This window comes from Eptesicus fuscus, chromosome 7 (genome assembly GCF_027574615.1).
Source record: "Eptesicus fuscus isolate TK198812 chromosome 7, DD_ASM_mEF_20220401, whole genome shotgun sequence".
Lineage (NCBI taxonomy): Eukaryota > Metazoa > Chordata > Mammalia > Chiroptera > Vespertilionidae > Eptesicus > Eptesicus fuscus.
Window position 1 is genome coordinate 87,179,705 of NC_072479.1, and position 18,830 is coordinate 87,198,534.

The 18,830-nt window shown below is 51.6% G+C and overlaps 1 protein-coding gene and 1 long non-coding RNA gene across 3 annotated transcripts; one reads left to right on the top strand and one right to left on the bottom strand.

Annotated features, from left to right (window-relative positions):
• Positions 1 to 869: 869 nt before the first annotated feature.
• Positions 870 to 11,468, top strand: LPAR5 (lysophosphatidic acid receptor 5). 2 transcript variants are annotated; one of them, XM_028150368.2, is made up of 2 exons: positions 870 to 1,086; positions 10,097 to 11,468. In XM_028150368.2, the coding sequence occupies exon 2, from the start codon at positions 10,308 to 10,310 to the stop codon at positions 11,412 to 11,414; it is 1,107 nt and encodes a 368-aa protein (XP_028006169.1). In that variant the 5' UTR covers positions 870 to 1,086; positions 10,097 to 10,307; the 3' UTR covers positions 11,415 to 11,468. The 2 variants fall into 2 exon arrangements, with proteins under 2 accessions (XP_028006169.1, XP_054574511.1); XM_054718536.1 differs by lacking the exon at positions 870 to 1,086 and adding an exon at positions 9,911 to 9,975.
• Positions 11,469 to 12,259: 791 nt separating this feature from the next.
• On the bottom strand, positions 12,260 to 17,755 carry LOC129149691 (uncharacterized). Its single transcript, XR_008556534.1, has 4 exons — positions 17,653 to 17,755; positions 16,042 to 16,209; positions 14,632 to 14,764; positions 12,260 to 12,523 (listed from the first exon to the last, which is right to left on the bottom strand). It is a non-coding gene; the product is annotated as an uncharacterized LOC129149691 (long non-coding RNA).
• Between the last annotated feature and the right edge of the window lie 1,075 nt (positions 17,756 to 18,830).

Consider the following 18,830-nt stretch of genomic DNA (forward strand, 5'->3'; position numbering starts at 1 on the left):
GCCATGAGCCTGGCTTCCGGTTGAGTGGTGCTGCCCCTGTGGGAGCGCACTGACCACCTGGGGCAGCTCCTGCATTGAGCATCTGTCCCCTGGTGGTCAGTGCACATCAAAGAGACTGGTCCTTCTGCTGTTTGGTCGATTTGCATATTAGCCTTTTATAATATAGGATAATGCACCCCTATGCTTCACCCAGCTTCAATTATCAACACATGGTCAACCTTTCAACGGCATGTTCAAGGCTCTGAGAAGCCCTGTAATAGAGAAACCTGTTTAAGCCAGCATTTTCCAACCTCACTTGACCACAATATCCTTTTTCACTCGCCACTCAAAAACGTGAACTTATTTTTGTGTATTGAGCATGGACAACATGTCCAGCCCTGTTGATACAGAAGACAAGGGTCTTGGCCCCAGGGTACAGAAACGAGGGGCTGTCATCTGAGCTCTGCCCAGCCTTCCAGCCCCCCAGCTCCCCAACCCCCAGCCTAGGAAAGAGACAGAAGCAAGGAGGAACAGCCCAGCCCGGTATCCGCTGTGGTGGAGAGGCTATGCACACTCTGCAGTGAGAGTGGGCCCAGCAGCAGCCCTAGTGTGCAGAGGGGCCCTAGGCAAGGGGCGGTACAAAGCCACAGGTGGCAAGAGCAAAGCCAACCTGCAGGGATCCAAAAGAGAGACACCCAGAGGGAACTGGAGAGAAAATCGAGAGGCTGGTGATTAGTCATCGAATCAGTGGGTGGGTGTGCCAGTTAGGCTTTCCGGAAACTGTGGGGAGTATGTGAGCGATGGGCGGGGGGAAATCATTAGTTGGCCCAGAGTTGGGGTTACATTAAGTGCCATTATCTGCTGGGGTTTCTTCTCTGGCCAGTCTGTGAAGACTGCTGAAGGCACTGCTTCCTCCTCTCTCTTCCTGCGAGTGGAGTGCGAGTGAGTGCAGGGTTGGGTGAGTGCACGGAGCTGGAATCTGTTGAGATCTGCCCAGGTGGGTGTGTCCCCACCCGCCCCAGGAGCAGGTCCTTCCAGCCCAGCCCAGTGCAGAGCAGACAGCGGAAGCCAGCTTGGGGCAGCGGCAGAGCTCAACGGGGAGCACAGGTATGGGGGTGTCACGGGTGGGCTTGAACCTCATGGGGGCATAAGGGGCCGCACCGCACTTTTAGAAATGGAAGATGTGAGTGGGGATGGAGGTGAGGGTGGGCCATGGGCCCCAGAAAACCTTTTGAATAGAGTAAAAAGCTAAAAGGGGCTGCCTCAGGCAGAGAGACCTTCTCAGGCAGAACACACCCTAGAGGGCCCCTCTGAAGCTCGAAGCCCCACACGGGGGCATCTCGGGAGGCTGTGTTCTCCCCTTCACCCGTTAGGCCCACTGTCAGGCCGAGCCCTGGGCTTCCCAAGACCAATGAGGAGGGTCCTCTGGGATTGATTTCCAACCTTTTCCCATTCTCAGTTAGTACTTAACCCCTAATGCCCACTCACCTCCCAGGGCCAGCCCCTCTCCTAGATGACAATAAACTTATCTGATTAAACTCCATGAGTGGGTTCACTGGCACAAATGTGTTCTTATGGTTATTCTTCCTAGCTAACCAAGGGATATTTCTATCTGTCTATCTATCTATCTATCTATCTATCTATCTATCTATCTATCTGCATTGGTTTTAGAGGAAGAGGGGGAGAGAGAGAAAACACATTGATTTGTTGTTCCACTTATTTATGCATTTATTGGTGCATTCTTGTATGTATCCTGACTGGAGATTGAACCCATAACCTTGGTGTATCAGGACAATGCTCTAACCAACTGACCTACCCGGCCAAGGCCTCCGAGGGGTATTTTCATGGGGTCTTTGAAAAACACTGCTTTAACCCAATGCGTTCATCTATATAAAAGGGTTAGACAAAATTATTTCTAATGTCCCTATAGCTATGCTAGAATGTGGCTCATGGGTGGCATGAAGGAGATGAAATTTCAGATATTGAGCACAGGTGGGGAAAATATTTGAGGGTGGGCAAGGCTTTATGATACCTTTGTCTCACATCAATGAGGGCAGCTACCTACCTATTATCTATGTTTATGGGGGCCTCCCTGAGAGAAGGGGACCTCCCACCTGATTGTATCTCCAGCTCCTTTTAGTGTGAGCTGAAATAGTAGCCCTAAGGGGAGATGGAGGCAAGGCTTGAGGGGGAAACAGAATCTTATCCCTGTAAGCCTCACCTCCTGGCCACTCAGAGACACTAGAGCCCAGCTCTGCCTGCCTGTGTCTGATGCTGTCAACTCTCCCTACGCTGCTGCCCCCAGTGTACACCCCAACACAGGCCCACGGGGCAAGGAGACAGTAGAAAGGGTGAGGACAGAAGCCAGTGGCGCATACTCAGTGCTGCCGGGAGTTCAGGGTGAGGTCAACAAGGCTGGAAGGCTGCGGGAGACTCTCTGAGGCAGGCAGGACCCTGCCAGGCCGGCCGCCAAGCAAGGTTAGATGCCTGCACTCAGAGCACGCGGCCAGGACAGCTCCTCTGAGTGATTTCTCTTGATTAGGACTTGACTTCCTGTTTTTCCAGCTCTTGAAAGCAGGGTGGAGAGAGAGGTGCAGGTGGGGAGGTGACACCACACATTGAGGAAACGAATGATTGAGCTGTCGGCCGCCTTTACTTTCTGCCTTTTCCCAGAAAGAAACGGGAGGGATGAGGTCAGAATACCTGGGACAGGAGAAGACATGACTGGGGATGATGTTGGGAAGGCAGCAGGAGACAGGCTCAGGGTGGGGGCAGGCATTTTGGCTGGAGCAAGCAGAGGAGGCCTGAACCCGGGAGGAGGGTGGATGGAGATGGGACAGGACAATCCCCTGGGGTCTGTGCTAGAGAGGTGACTTTCCTTGGGAAGAATGTGGTCCCTGGGTTAGGATGAGGCCATCTACTCGCTCAGGTGACCTCGAACTATCTCCACACCACACAGCCCTCAGACCCAGGACAAGCTGAGGAGCAGAATTCACCCGTGTCCCCAAAGCAGCTCTGGGACAGATCTTTTCACAAAGCCTTTGGATTGGGTTAGGGCTTCTTCCAGAGGCTCAGCAGCTTGGATCCGTGTGGGGAGTCTGAATATACAGATACCGAGAGGCCTTTGTAATGAAGCCGGCTGCGTGCCAGGGTGCATCGTTCCAATGCTGCTTGAGCCCAGCAGCAGAGGAAGTGGGCTTAGCTGACAAGGCAGGTTAGAGCACACGCTGTGTAGCGCAAGCATGTCAAACTCGCGGCCTGCCTGCGGCCCACAGTGAATATTTTTTCGGCCCAGCCAATATAACGGTATGTAAGAAATGTTTTAATAAGAACTTCGTAACTTAACTTTTACAATATCCCGTTACACATAATTATTAATAACGAACTACAACGTTCGCTAATGGCTGATGACTATGATCGTGTTGCGTTCATTTCCCTTACACACCTTAAGCGCAGGCGCACCATTTCTCTCCACTAACACTAGCAGCGAATATTTTAGCAGCCGATTGCCACGTCATTAGCCTTGGACTGACCTGTTTGGTATGCACAATAGGAAATATTTCGCTTTCGGAGAACAAGAAAAATAGGTTTATTTGCATTACACTTATTAATTTGTGGAGTTTATTCAGTGTCTGGTAAGTTAATGTTCAAGAAAAAATATTAAATTTTATTAAAATGTCCTATTGTTTTATGTTAATGATGACTCATTTATCTCAGCCCTTTGTATTCAGCATGTCTCTATCAAAATAAACCTACATTTCTATGAAAATTGAAGCTTTTGTTTTTTTGCGGCCCACCTAACCTTAAACCTTTTTTATTGGGCCTGTCTTAGCCTTTGAGTTTGACATGCTTGTTGTAGCAGGTGGGACACACTGACAGGCCGGGACTTTAGAATCTAAAATGAGGTTGGGGTTATTCTAGAGCAGATCTCCTGGGGCAAGGAGGATGGGGATATCTGAGATTCCTACTTTTCGAACTTCTGAAAGATGTGAATTAATTACTAGAAAGAAGAGGTGAAGAGAGAGCAAGGCATTTGACGAATGTGTGGGAGGGGAAAGGAGAGAGGAGCCTGGAGAGGGCAGCAGGAAAGAACGCTGGATGAAGAGGAGGTATTTCTTTCCCGCCCTGCCTCCACCATTGTCCCAAATCACACATTTGTCTTCAGCTCTTGTCTGTGCTGCTGGTCAGATGCCAGAAGGGTGGGTGCTGCTGGCGGGCTCTGTGTAGCGGAGAGAGGGAATGATCATGATCTAGCCTCCTGCCCACTTTTACTCTCTCATTCTTACTTCCTGCCTGTGGCAGAAAATAGCCCTGTCCCTCCCCGCTTATCTCGGCAAAGAGCAGTGCCCCGCCCAGCTCAGAGGACAATGGGACGGGTCTGAGAGGCCCTAAGGACACAAGGAAGGAACCTGGGTCTGGAGGTGCACAGGGGAGGCTGAAGGACAGGGACACAGGGAGGAGGGCCGTGGCTGCACGCTCGGGTGCGAGTGTGTGGTGGGCAGGTGATGTGGGATGGCACAGCCCCTGGTGCCTCGATGTGCTCTTCAGGGCCTTGGCGCTGGCATCTGTTCGTGCACTTCCGTGGAGGTATGTGCTCCTGAAGCTGCCTGACTCTGTCTGTCGGTGCAACGACATGGGCCCTAAGGCTGGGGCTGTGTCTGCCCTTCCTCCTGGGGCCGTCTGTCCATGCCTCCATGCATTTGTGGGTTACAGGGCGTGCAGTGACACTGAGGGACATGTTACTAGGAATTTCATATTCCCACATCCGTGCCTGTTGAGGTGGCTGAGCCCACACAGGCCTCCGTGTCCTATCCCTCCTCCCCTGTGAAATGAAACCCCAATGTCTGTTCTTTTCTGGGTTGGCTGCTGTTCCTTTACTTCCTGCATCTCCCCTACAACCCAACCTCTTCCTCAAGGCAGGGTTGGGGAGAGGCCCAGGCTGCCCCTTCCCCACATCCAGCACCCTCCTTCCGTTTCCTGTGTGCCTCCTTTTGGCAGTGTTTTCCATCTTGTCATCTGGCCTGGCAGGGTGCCCATTCAGCTCCACTGAGGGGAGCCTCAGGGAAGCGGGGCGGATGGGGTGGGGACCAGGGCAGGGGCCTGGCAGCTTTCCACACTCAGCTTGGGCCATTCTGTGTAAGTCTGTCAGGCAGGGGTGACTTTTTAATTATTTTATTTTTTTATTGATTTTTTTACAGAGAGGAAGAGAGAGGGATAGAGAGTTAGAAACATCGATCAGCTGCCTCTTGCACACTCCCTACTGGGAATGTGCCCGCAACCAAGGTACATGCCCTTGACTGGAATCGAACCTGGGACCTTCTAGTCCGCAGACCGACGCTCTATCCACTGAGCCAAACCGGTTTCGGCCAGGGGTGACTTTTTGACAAATAGGTTCCACTATAAAGAAACCCAGGGACGCCCTTCTTGTGGAGCAAGAGCATTAGCCTCAGCTTTGCTAAAGGGCTCCTAACTTTACCTTTAAATAGCAGCTCATGAAATACATTTTGGTCTGTTAAACAGTGCAACTTTGTCAACGGAAAGACTTGCAGTTTGGGGGGAATAATTATTCATTCACTCTTTCAATGGCTAGTAGGTGCCCCCTAATTATAAGGAGTATGAATTGTCCAAGTAATGGTTAAGAATGATAAAGTGTTGCCAAAACCGGTTTGGCTCAGTGGATAGAGCGTCGGCCTGTGGACTGAAGGGTCCCAGGTTCGATTCCGGTCAAGGGCATGTACCTTGGTTGCAGGCACATCCCCAATAGGGGGTGTGCAGGAGGCAGCTGAAAAAAAAAAAAAAAAAAAAGAATGATAAAGTGTTACAGGAATTATAAGTGTGAACTGTTACTGAAATTTTAATGCAACCTGTTTCCAACAGGCCTTCTAAGGAGCATGGTCTTTTACTAAGTGAGTTATACATGTGGACAAGATAGTCAGAAATTTGATAATAAGAAGTGGTTAGTTGCAAAAAAAAGAAGAAGAAGAAGTGGTTAGTTGTGGTTAGCTGACTGATTTGATATATAACAGACAATGGGGGAGGGGGCAGATATCCTGCCAGGAGTATTGAATTCCACAAGGGCCTGCTAAGTAGAGAGACGGAGGTGAGAGCACACTTGGGAAGAAAAGCCGTGAAAGATGTGGTCCCATCCCAGGATCTTACCATCTAGTTGGGGAAATGGAACAAATAGACACAATACAACCTGAGGAGTTCAAAGCAGCAAGCTAAGTGCTTAAGTAGATGAGCGGAAATTGTAAGGAGGGGCTTATTTGTGTGTGTGAAAGACAAGTGAGCACATGTTACCAGTGTTTGAAGTGGGGGAAAAAAAGAAAAATTACTTAAAAGTACATATTTCAATTAGAAAGTGAGGAAGTAAAACCATTTCTCTATGGGCACAGATTTCATATTGGCATCTGTAAAAGACCAGGAGCTCTGTGCAGCCTCCACCCTCATCTCTACCATCCACTCTTATTGGAAGTAGCACCAGCTTGGACTTGGGAGCCAGGAAGTCCTGGGTTTGAAACCTGACTTCGCTCCTCACTTGACTGAGCTCTTAAGCTGTTTCCTTGCCTGTAAAAATGAGGATAAACACCGACCTCCAAGGGCTGTTGGAAGGATTAAATACTGTGCATATAAAACACGCCAGGATATAGTGAACAATCAGTAAATGACAGCTATTTCACTCAGCATTTATTGACATTGACGTAGGTGCTGGCAATACAAAGATGAGTAAGTCACAGTCCATAGGCCTTCCCTCAAGGAGCTCACAGTCGAGTGGGAGGTGCAGATAAAGAACAGCTCATTGCAGTACGGGCGGGCGGGCGGGAACAGCTATGATAAACCTGGGCACCCAGGGGAAGCGCCAGTGAGGGGCCACATCTGCCTTGTAGGGAGGGAGTCAGGAAAGGCCTCACAGAGTCCTAAGAGGTGACTGAGTCTGTCAGTTGGAGAATGGGAGGAGGCTCATTCCAAGTTGAAATGCAAGAGGAAACAGCATGAAAACATAAGGTATGTGCAAAATGATTAGTTTGGTGTAGCTGGAGCAAAGGAGCATGGGAGAAGGGGCATGTGTCAGGAACAGAGCCTGGTTTTATTTACTTTTCAGCCCCAGTTAGTGTAATTTTCCCTGTTGAAATTGGTACTTTGGAGAGGAAGTGTTTCTTTTAAAAAAAACTATTTTATTTATTTATTTATTTATTATTTTTACAATATACAAAATAAATCAGTCTCTATGTGGTCTCCAATTTCGGTCCTCAGGTATCAGGATTCTCTCCTGTGAGTTTTTCGCTGATTATTCAGGAAGTTTTTCTGTATTTTAGTTGTAATACCAGTTTGTTCCTGGGAGCATGTCCATGCAGCATCCACTTACTCTGCCGCCATTTTTAATCCTATGAAGTGTTTCTTTATTCCCTTTAACTGTTCTACACCTCTCACAACTCTTTTTTTTTTTTAATATATTTTATTGATTTTTTTACAGCTAGGAAGGAAGAGGGAGAGAGAGTTAGAAACATCGAGGAGAGAGAAACATCGATCAGCTGCCTCCTGCACATCCTCTACTGGGGATGTGCCCGCAACCAAGGCACATGGCCTTGACTGTAATCGAACCCGGGACCCTTGAGTCCGCAGGCCGATGCTCCATCCACTGAGCCAAACCGGCCAGGGCTCTTTTTTTTTTTTTTTAATCTTTTTTTTTTATATTTTATTGATTTTTTTACAGGGAGGGAGAGAGAGGGATAGTTAGAAACATCAATGAGAGAGAAACATCGACCAGCCGCCTCCTGAACACCTCCCACTGGGGATGTGCCCACAACCAAGGCACATGCCCCCAACCGGGATCGAACGCAGGACCCCTCAGTCCGCAGGCCGACGCTCCATCCACTGAGCCAAACCGGTCAGGGCCCTCTCACAACTCTTAAACTGCGGTTTGTAGTGGTTGGAGGGAGAACAAATGAACAAAAAACCCACAAGAAAACTTGTTATAGTCAGGTTTACAATTTAGTTTCATGTAAGAATTCAAGCAGTTCCTTTTGAAAGGAGTAAGTCCAGTATCTTAGGATAATTGCTCAGGGTCTCCGCACAACTTTGCTCCCTAAGATGGCATGTGGACACTCATATTCATAGCATTATATTCACAATAGCCAACAGGTAGAAAAACCAAAGAAACTATCGACAGATGGATGAATAAACAAAATGTGATATACATATATATTAATATTTTACTCAGCCATAACAAATAATGCAGTTTGATACATACTACAACATGCATGGACCTTGAAAACTTTTGCTAAGTGAAATAAGCCAGGCACAGAGGAACAGATATTATATGACTCCCGCCATGCGAGGTATCTGGAATGAGCAAATTCACAGAGACAGAACGTAGAATAGAGGTTACCGGTGGCTGGAGGGCAGGGGTGGTGGTGGTGGAATGGGCAGTTACTGTTTAATGGGTGTAAAGCTGTTGTTTGGGATGGTGAAAAGGTTCTGGGGATGGTTACACAACATTGTGAAGGTACTTAATGCCACTGAATTGTACACTTCAAGATGGTTACAAGGGTAAATAATTAAGTTATGTATGTTTCACCACAAACACACAAAAGATGGCATCTGGGTAGCTTCTGTGGCCTCGTGGCATTAAGGAAGGTGGGATACTGAGACCATGTCCTGTCGTCTGGATCCTCCACCTCTTAACTATACCCTTTGTCTGCCGGCTGTTGCCTCTCTCCAGCAGTCTCATCGGTACCCATGGTACTTTCTCACCTCACTGCCCTGCTCTCTGGGCTCAGGGTCCCCTTGGATCTCTTACTAACAAACAACCATCTCTCCCTATCACAGAACCCCATCTGGGGCGTTCCCTAGTCCAGCAGTCGCCAGCCTTTCGGACCTCACGGACCACTGGTTGGGGACAGCTGCCTAGTCGGTCCCCAACCAGGGGAAAAGCTCAACCCACAGGGCCTTGCCTGCCTGCAGGGTTGGGCTGGTGTGTGGTCAGCCCAGGAGAGCCCTGTTATATTATTACCCCCACTTTACAGATGAAGAAACTTGGAGAGGTCAGCTCAGAAGTAAACTCAGGGCGCTCTGAGCGCAAGCGCAGCCCACACAGGAGCAAAGTGGGTGTGAAGAGTGAGGCTGGGAATCTGTCCTGTACTTGGGAGCTTGAACTTTATTCTTTAGATAAAAGGGAACCAGCAGAACACCTGATCCAGGGGAGGTGCTCCACAGCACTTGTCACCACCTGCCATGACACCTGTTTACTTGCACTTTATTACCTGTTTCTCCCGGTGGAATGGAAGTAAATGGGGGCGAGGCCTTTGTTTTGGTCACTGCTGTGAACATGCCTGTGAAAGCCTAAACACTTTATACACACACACACACACACACACACACACACACACACACGGTAGTCTTATTTAATCTGAAAACCTTATGACCCCCACTCCTCGACCTCCACTCCACCCCCAGGTAAAGAAAATGAACTTCAGAGAGATTAAGTCATTTTTCTGACGACTAAAGTTAGGTGAACTGGCAAAGCCAGGATTGAAACCCAGGCAGTCTTGCCCTAGCCGGTTTGGCTCAGTGGGTGGAGCGTCGGTCTGCAGACTCAAGGGTCCCAGGTTCGATTCTGGTCAAGGGGTCAAGGGCACATGCGGGGGGTTGAGGCTGGGTCCCCAGTGGGAGGTGTGCAGGAGGCAGCCCATCAATGATTCCCTCTCATCATTGATGTTTCTCTCTCTCTCTTCCTCTGAAATCAGTTATATATGTATATATATATATATATATATATATATATATATAGAGAGAGAGAGAGAGAGAGAGAGAGAGAAGGAGAAGAAGAAGAAGAGAAAAGAAAAGAAAAGAAAAGAAAAGAAACGAAACGAAACGAAAAGAAAAGAAAAGAAAAGAAAAGAAAAGAAAAGAAAGAAAAGAAAAAAGAAAAGAAACCCAGGCAGTCTGAACTGCTATACAGCCCTGCTGCAGAAAGCTACTCTGGCTGGACAGAAGGTGGGGAAAAGGCTTGAGGCTGAGAAAAGACTCAAGAGGCCAGCCAGTTTAGCTAGATAAACATCTGTCCTCCACCCTGGCCTTGCATAACGCTGACTTTTGGTTTGCCTTCCTATTCCAGGTCTCCGGATGATGAAGCCCTGACCAAAGGCACCCACCCCCGGCAGCCATCTGCCCTGCAGCCATAACCCACATTCTCCGGCCCTACCCCTGCTGGCTTTGGGACTGTCTCCATGCAGCCTCCAGGCCCTGCCCTGGAGATGACTGCGAAGTCAGGACCTTGGTGTGCCCCGTGACGCCCCGAGGCTAGGTCCTCGGCACACTCCGGCACGATGTTGGCCAACTCCTCAGCAAACACTTCTGCCAACAGCTCTGATCTCCCGTGCCCTGACTACCGGGCCACCCACCGGCTGCACATGGTGGTCTACAGCCTGGTGCTCCTCGCAGGGCTCCCGCTCAACGCGCTGGCCCTCTGGGTCTTCCTGCGCGCGCTGCGCGTGCACTCCGTGGTGAGCGTGTACATGTGCAACCTGGCGGCCAGCGACCTGCTCTTCACCCTGTCGCTGCCCGTGCGCCTGCCCTACTACGCGCTGCACCACTGGCCCTTCCCGGACCTCCTGTGCCAGACGGCGGGCGCCATCTTCCAGATGAACATGTACGGCAGCTGCATCTTCCTGACCCTCATCAACGTGGACCGCTACGCCGCCGTGGTGCACCCGCTGCGGCTGCGCCACCTGCGGCGGCCCCGCGTGGCGCGGCTGCTCTGCCTGGGCGTGTGGGCGCTCATCCTGGTGTTCGCGGTGCCCACGATGCTCGTGCACAGGCCCTCGCTCTGCAGCTACCGCGGCATCCGGGTGCACCTGTGCTTCGAGAGCTTCGGCGACAAGCTGTGGAAGAGCAGGCTGCTGCCGCTCGTGCTGCTGGCCGAGGCGCTGGGCTTCCTGCTGCCGCTGGTGGCCGTGGTCTACTCGTCGGGCCGGGTCTTCTGGACCCTGGCGCGGCCCGACGCCACGCAGAGCCGGCGGCGGCGGAAGACGGTGCGCCTCCTGTTGGTCAACCTGGTCATCTTCCTGCTGTGCTTCGTGCCCTACAACACCACGCTGGCCGTCTACGGGCTGCTGCGGGCCGACCTGGTGGCGGCGAGCCCCGCGGCCCGCGACCAGGTGCGCGGGGTGCTGATGGTGATGGTGCTGCTGGCGGGCGCCAACTGCGTGCTCGACCCGCTGGTGTACTACTTCAGCGCCGAGGGCTTCCGCAACACCCTGCGCGGCCTGGGCTCGCCTCTCGGGCCCAGGACCTCGGCCTCCAACGGAGACGGAGGGACGCTCGCCCAACTGTCCCGGGAGCCCACCCCCACCAGCAGGCCTGCTGCCTCCAGCCAAGGACTGATCAGGCATTCCACCCCCTGGACGCCAATCCCCGAGGATTCCGTCCTCTAAGCGAACAGGGGGCCCCAGCCCGGTTACACCCACCTCCACCCCCGGCCGCCCCCCCCCCCCCCCCCGCACTGGAAAACTTGCAGGGTGCGTACAGGAGGGCGGTGGATCAGACACTTGGATTTCTGGGTGGCAACTCCAACTCATAAATGCAGAAGGAGCAAAGTGTGGGAGCAAGGGGCACGGGGAAGGAAGGGTGCTGGTGGAAATGTCTTCTTCATGTTAGTGGTGATGATGAGCATAGAAAAGACCCCGTCCCCAGTCTGTAGGAAGTGGTGGTGCTGTGAGCCTGCCAAGGCAGAGGCAGAGGGATGGATGAAATGCCCTGGCGGGGGACTTGAAACACTGCCCAGCACTAGTAGATGTAGCAGAAAAATGGATGTCCTGGTTTTAGACTGACCTCCGCAGTCTTAGGGCCGTAAGTGCCACCCACATTTCATTCCCACCTTGGCTTCCCCTCCCCGGCATTGAGCATAATACAAGAGTTTATTGGATAAGACAGAACTGGTTTCCTTCTTGTTTCGAGACTTGTAATAATTTAGACCTGACCTTCAACCTGGGGTGGTTGGGGGCAGGGCAGAACTGTGAGTTAGAAGGTTTTCTTTTCTCCAGAATCTTGGTCCCTGTTCCCCTTTCTAGGTCTTTTCTTATCCTACACTCCAACCCCCTTTCAAGACCTCCTCCATTCTAGATCCTAAGTCTACTCCTGCCACCCCCCTCCCCACTGCTTCATCTAGAGTAAGGAAACAATTCTTTGTACTAAAATAGCAGCTCGCTAAATTTTTTGGTCTCAGACCCTTTACACCCTTAAAAATTGAGAATTCCAACGAGCTTTTGAATATACTTAGTTCTTTTGATACTGACCATATTAGAAATTAAAATGAAGTTTTCAAAACATACAGGTCTGGCCACTGTGGTTCAGCTGGTTGAGCATCATCCATGCACCAAAAAGGTCCTTGGTTCGATTCCTGGTCAGGGTACATCCCCAGGATTTTGGTCTGGATTCCCAGTAGGGGGGCGTGCAGGAAGCAGCCAATCCAAATCCATGTTTCTCTCACACATCGATGTTTCTCTTTCTCCCTCTCCCTCTCTAAAATAAATAAAAAACATATCTGAAAAGACAGAAATACATAGGCACACATTCCATTAGCTGTGAGAGCAATGATATCTTTCAAGAAGCCGCTGGAAAACCCTACTGTATACTTGTGATAGGATGAAAGTGAAAAGAACAAACGACAATAGTATTATGAAAATAGTTTTGACCTCATGGACTTCTCAGAGAGCCAGTCCCCAGATCACACTTTGAGAACTATACCTATACTCAAGTATTAAAGTTCTTGTGTAACTTCTTCCCAGGGCATTATGTAGAGTGCTTTTTATTGCTGTGGAAGAGAGCAATGCTCAACAAATCAATTAATAGTTGTAGCCCTTAAGGCTTGGGGTTTGGGGTGGGGGTGGGACAGTAGGAGCTGCGCACCCAATGGAACTTGGCCTTGGGCTTGCTGGAGCGGCCGCCCTAAGGTGGGGGTGGAACTAGTCACAGGCACACTGGGGGTGGGGCTTCTCCCAGAGGGAACAGGAACTGTGCCACAGCCAGGAAAGAAGTTTACAGGGAAGTTAGAGTGTGATGGGAGGACAGGAATAGGCGGGCTGTTCTTAGCAAGCTGGAGGCAAAGGAAATGGAAGACTGGTTTATGGGCCACCTACTGCTTTCTTCCCTTTTTACCGGAGTCGGCGTCGGCGTCGGGAGCCGGTAGGGGTTGCAGAGTTGGCACAAGGACATCTTGAGACCCTGACATTAGCGAGGGAGTTGTTGCCATGCCTAGGTCTTGTATGCCTTTCTGTGCCTGTCTCTCAATGCTGTATGTTTCTGTGTGTGTGTGTGTGTGTGTGTGTGTGTGTGTGTGTACGCGCGCGCCCGCTCGTGCCAGTGTCAGGGTTTTCCTGAGAGTATCTGGGCCTTTTTGTCTCTCTGTGATCCGTCCAGATGGTGATTTACAGGTGTAAAATGACCCCTGGTGGCCAAACCAGAGAACTGACCCAGATTCCTCCGTGACAGCCTCCAAGTCCGTGCCTTCCACCATCTGGCGGGAGGTTAGAGTCCTGGAGCAGGCCCTCGCCTCCTGCTGTTCTAAAAGAGGCCTGGAGGTTAGCACCTGCTCCTTCTTGCTTCATCCTTAGGGTTCAGGACCCACCAGTGCCCTTCCAAACCTGGGATTAACAAACAGAACCGAACACAATTTTTAAAAACTACTGGATTATTTTTATATGCAGATACATGAAATAAATTCCAAAGTAATTAAAACCAACATAGCAAGTATCTTCTACATACTATATAATTTACTTATTTATTTATTATAATTTTTATAATTTATTGTCTGTCTCCTCCCTCTCCCCAGGTAGACTGTAAGCTCCCTGAGGGCAGGGATTTTTGTTTGATGGTTCTCTGATGGAGCTTAGAACAAATAAATATTTGTGGAATGTTGCACAGTTGGGTCTTGCTGTGAAGTAGTTTACTACCCAGTGGGAACAAAAGAACAAATCAACTATAATTACCATTCAAGACAGAAGATGCAAGAATGCAGAGTAAGCCCTGGCCAGTGTGGCTCAGTGGTTGAAGTGTTGGCCCGGAGTATCAAAGGGCCTCAGGTTCAATTCCGGGTCAGGGGCACATACCTGGATTGCGGGTTCAATTCCCAGCCCTGGTTAGGGCAAGTTCTGAAGGCAACCAATCGATGTGTGTGTGTCTCTCTCTCCCTCCCCCCCCCCTTCCATTCTCTCTAAAACTCAATGGGAAAAATATCCTCAGGTGATATTTAAAAAAAAAAAGCGGGGGGGGGGGAGATGCAGGGTAAGGTTAGCTGCTCATTTAGTGGGCAATGGGAAGCCCCTGAAGGTTTTGCTAACCTTGACATAGTGTGGGGTAAACTGTAGGAAATCAGGTGGAGAGAGTCTAAGGAGAAAGAAAGACTGGTCAGGGAGCTATTAAAATAGTCCAGAAAAAGTGTGACCGTGGCCTGTGGAGGTGGATGGAAGGAGGCTGTCTCCAATGTGAAATCTCTGGTGTTTAAGCTCTGGTGGACTGTTTCCCCACATTCGGTATACCCCAAGGGTTTCCATCACAAGAATCGATTAAGGAGATGTGGCAGGCAGAGGAGAAATGACCAAAACCTGACAAGTAACAGGCTGGGGAAAGTTTAAGAAAACCCATAGCCATTACCATTTTCACAGGATTCCCCAATTACTGCGTGGACTGCATGATGGAGACAAGATGTGAGGAATCCAGAGTCCATGTCCTGGAGTTACTTCAGTTGAAGTTTAGGGAAAATCCAAAGGAGGAAAACGGAGGAAACCTAAACGGAGGGAGGAGAGCTTTAACAAGTTTTTAACATGCTCTCTGAATGCCTGGATCTCAATTTAGTGCTTAAAATGCATTATCTAATTTATTACAACAACTCACTGAGTTAGGGATGATTATTACCCCATTTTACAGATGAAACACCCTGGAGGAGTTAAGGTCTTAAGGTCACACAACCAGGAAATGGCGCAGTATCTCTGGCTCCCAACATCCTACTATATCTCCCCTTCCTGGCACATCCCATCTCACCCCTGCCTTTATGACATTCAGCCTTCCCTACTTTCCTTTCTTCCCCTTCCTTCCCCATGTAAGTCACCGCTCCTTCACCTCTCTTGACTGAATTCTCACCTTGGACCTACTGTACCACCTCAGCCTCCTCTCCCAGTGCTTCCTCCCTGCTCTAACCCACTCAGCCTCCAGCACACCTGTCCCTTCTTCCCTCTGCTCTGGCCTCCGGCCCCCGTGCAGAACACAGTGTGGCGGGGGCACGCGCAAGCAGGATGGCTCAGCCTTCGTGCAGTTGGCCGCTGGTCCCTTCCCCCAGTGAGGATGTGCCCAACATCTCCAAGGCAGCATTCTTGCTTATCTACCAACTAAACGAAAGAGACCTCCTCTGGGATCTCCACAAAGTCTGTCTCCAAAGGATGGTCCCACTGCATGGCGAGATTAGTTAGGGGAGTAGTGATCATTGGTCTTGAAATGAAAAATTCAGGAGAACCAGGGGAGAAGTAAGGGAACCCAAAGGGGCCCTGAACCATCTTGAGGGCAATCCTCACGGGTTGCTACGTGGGGTCCTGGGGAAGAAATGAGGAGGTGAGGTAAGCTCACACCAGACCTTCCTTCTCCTTCTCCGTTCTTTCAGGAGACCCTGGAGACAAGCGGCTGGTAACTCCGCGTGCTGTCCTTCACAGGGGAGCAAGAACGCACTAAGAACTGAGGTTCCTCGCAGGGGTCTTGGAGAATCCCAAAGGTTCTCTGGACTTGGGAATCAGAAAAACCTAGGTACTCATTTCAGCTCTGACACTTCCTGGCAACGTGACCTTAGCAATGACTTAGCCTCTGAACCTCTGTTTTCTCCTCTGAGAAATGGGGATCGGAATACCTACTCACTGGGGTGCTGTGAGGGTCAATGAGCTCTCCTTTGAAAGGCACCTGAGAGGCTCCCCGAAAGGGGAGCTCTTTCCCACAAGAATATGCCATGGGTAGAGTCTGTTTGTGATGCCCACGGGGAGGGTTTCTGGAGGACAGGGAGGGCCCCAGGTGAATCCTCACCCAGACGGGGCTCTGGCAGCAATGCGAACCGGGCCAGGCTGGTGCGTTTCCATGGTGCGAGGTCAAGTGGACAGTTTTCGGGAGCGGTGACTGGCCGGTTGCCCTCTGGGGGCACTCTCTCCCCACTGGACTTCAGGCACCTCCAGCCAGAGGCGTGGGTGGCAGTACCTGAGTGGGAGAAGAACGGGGCATGGGATGAAGAACCAGGCAGAGGAGAAAGGGCGAGCCTGGAGGGGAAGTCAGGGCCCAGGCAGGCACAGGGTGGGGCCAGGAGAGGGGCCCAGGGCAGGAGGGCGGGCGGGAGCCCGGGAGGGTGAGCGCCCGCGAGGGCGGAGGGGGGGAGGGACGGGAGCGAGGCTGGCGGCGCTGACACAGCCTCGATGTGTGGAACGGGCTGGGGTTTGGCCCACAGGTCAGGCGTCTGGCAGTATTATGGGATGGAGAGGCCTTAGGAGACAGGAGAGTATTATGGGCTGGAGCAGCCTTAGGAGACTGGGGAATATTATGGGCTGGTGAGGCCCGGCTCCAACTGGAGGCGGGAGGAAGGGGTGCGGGGCGGGAAGGGGGGGGTGGTGGTGGAAGGGAATATTATGGGCTGGAGGCCTCCTGCGACCAGAGGCAAGAGTATTATGGGCTGGCAAGGCCTTCGGTGGCCAGAGGGGGGAGCAGCGGGGGATGGCACCGGCTGCATGTGACTGAGGGGGGGCCAAGTTGGGGGGGGGTGGCGAGGGGGGGGGTGGGGGAGCATATTATGGGATAGCTCTTTGTACCTACTGCGGGGACTGCTTCTCCAGATGATATTATGGGATGTCGTGTGTGGGAGGGGGAGTGGGGCTGGGGGGATTATTATGGGATGGTGGTGCAGAATGGGGAGGGCCTGGGAAGCTCTTCTCTAACCCCCCACCCCATCCCTTCCTCTCTTGCCATCTTCTCTAGGGTCTGCTTCTCTCTCAAACGGCCCAAGGGGACCACCTGAAACCCAGCACCCCGCCCCTACACACACACACACACACACACACACACACACACACACACACACACACTTTAGGCACCTCAGCCCATCAGAGGCATCTCCCCTAGCTAGCAGCCACCTCCGGGGCGCTGAGGGGGAAAGGCAGCCCTAGGGATGGGGAGAAAGCCCCAAAGCAGGGTTGTGGTGGCCAGTGGACCACACCTCTCATCTCCGCGGGGTCCCCGGGTCTTCCTACTCCCTTGGACCACTCTCCTTTCCCTTCGCCCTCCCTTTCCCAAAGTGGGGGCCCCGGGTCCTTCTCCCCTCCCCCTCCCCTCTATTTCCTCTCCAGCTCCCTCCACAGCCTTAACCAGTAAAACAGGCGGCCAGCTATTATGGGATGGCTGCTCCCGGCAGCTCTGCAGGGAGGGGGCGGTCACCGCGGAATGTCTCTTGTGGGTGGCTATTATGGGATGGCCGCCTCTCCTTTTTTTGGGGGGGGGGGTGGGGGCCAGCAAGGAGAAGGATTATTATGGGATGTGCCCTGCACAGCTGGGTGGGGCTGTACAGGGTAGGTGAAGCTTTAGGGAGGGGTGAGGGGAAAGGAAAGGAAGGAAGAGGGCAGGAGCTGGGAGGGTGGGTGAGCCCTGGAGCCAGACCTGAGGCCTGGCAAGAGTAACTGGCTGGAGAGGTTCTTCGGTGACAGCTGTTTGAAGGGGCCCTCTGAAACCCGGACACCTGGGTCCTGGTGGCTCCCAGCTTGTGAGCTGCAGGGTTGCTGAGTCCAGGCTGCACACGTACTGGCCGGACAGAGAGAATGCTGGGTCCCAGCTGTGGGGCACACCGAAGGGAGCAGTGCTCCTCCTGGGTGGCCACAGGACCCAAGTCCTCCTCTCCCTCTTTGCCTTCTTGGGTTCGACCCTTGGGACCATCGCTAAGGTGGTGGTGGTGGTGGGGGGTGATGGACTGGGGGATCTTTGCCACCTTGCAGTCACACCTAGGGAATACAGGCTGGGTTGGGTCCTGAAGGATGAATGCCTGGCCCATCACCCCCCAAACCCTGCACAACCTGCATCCTGTCTAGCCATCAGAACGCACTGTCACTGTGGCTTTTCTTCCCTAATCAATTTTTTCTGACAGAGCAAGAGAACACTGGTCCCTTCGATCTCTTATAAGCAGAGTTTCTAGGGCTCACACAGAACAGAGATCTAGAAGGAGGAACTACATACAGAGCACGTGCTGAAAACTCCATGAACAACTATTCTGAGTGTTATTCTAGGTTCTGCTGTACCATGGGATGGGAACAGAACTCGAAGATAACTGGCTAGAGAGGCTGTCCCCCTGGATACATTAATCAGGAGATTATCCCACCCTTAGTCCCTGAGGGCCAATCATGCCAGGGGTTTATTTATAATTTATCTGGGAGGGGAGCTTGGAGCCAGGATAGGGAGGGGGAGCATAGATGCATAAAGACCACAAAAAGCCACACACAAGCACACACATCCTAGCCCTCTCTGGAACCCAAGAGGAGAGGAAGGGACTTGAACCTTTTCCTTGTGGTATGAGGGAGAGGTGGGGAGTAAGAGGAGCAAGAGGGTAGGTTGGTAGAACCTACAGGGATGGGGCAGAGGGCTGTGGTGCACAAAAGGTACCACCAGCATTTGTCATCACAGGCTGTGACTACCAGTATAAAACTCTCTTCCTGGTTTGTATGAGGAATCACTATAGCAATGAGGTAAACATAGAAGAAGAAAAGGGCAGATGGAGATTTACAGAAGGGAATGTGAGGCCCAGAGGCAGGCTAGATCCCCTGGAGAAACGGGGAGAGGGAGGGACA

Coding starts and splice junctions, on each gene's coding strand:
- LPAR5 (XM_028150368.2), top strand. CDS start 10,308: ATGTTGGCCAACTCCTCAGCAAACACTTCTGCCAACAGCTCTGATCTC.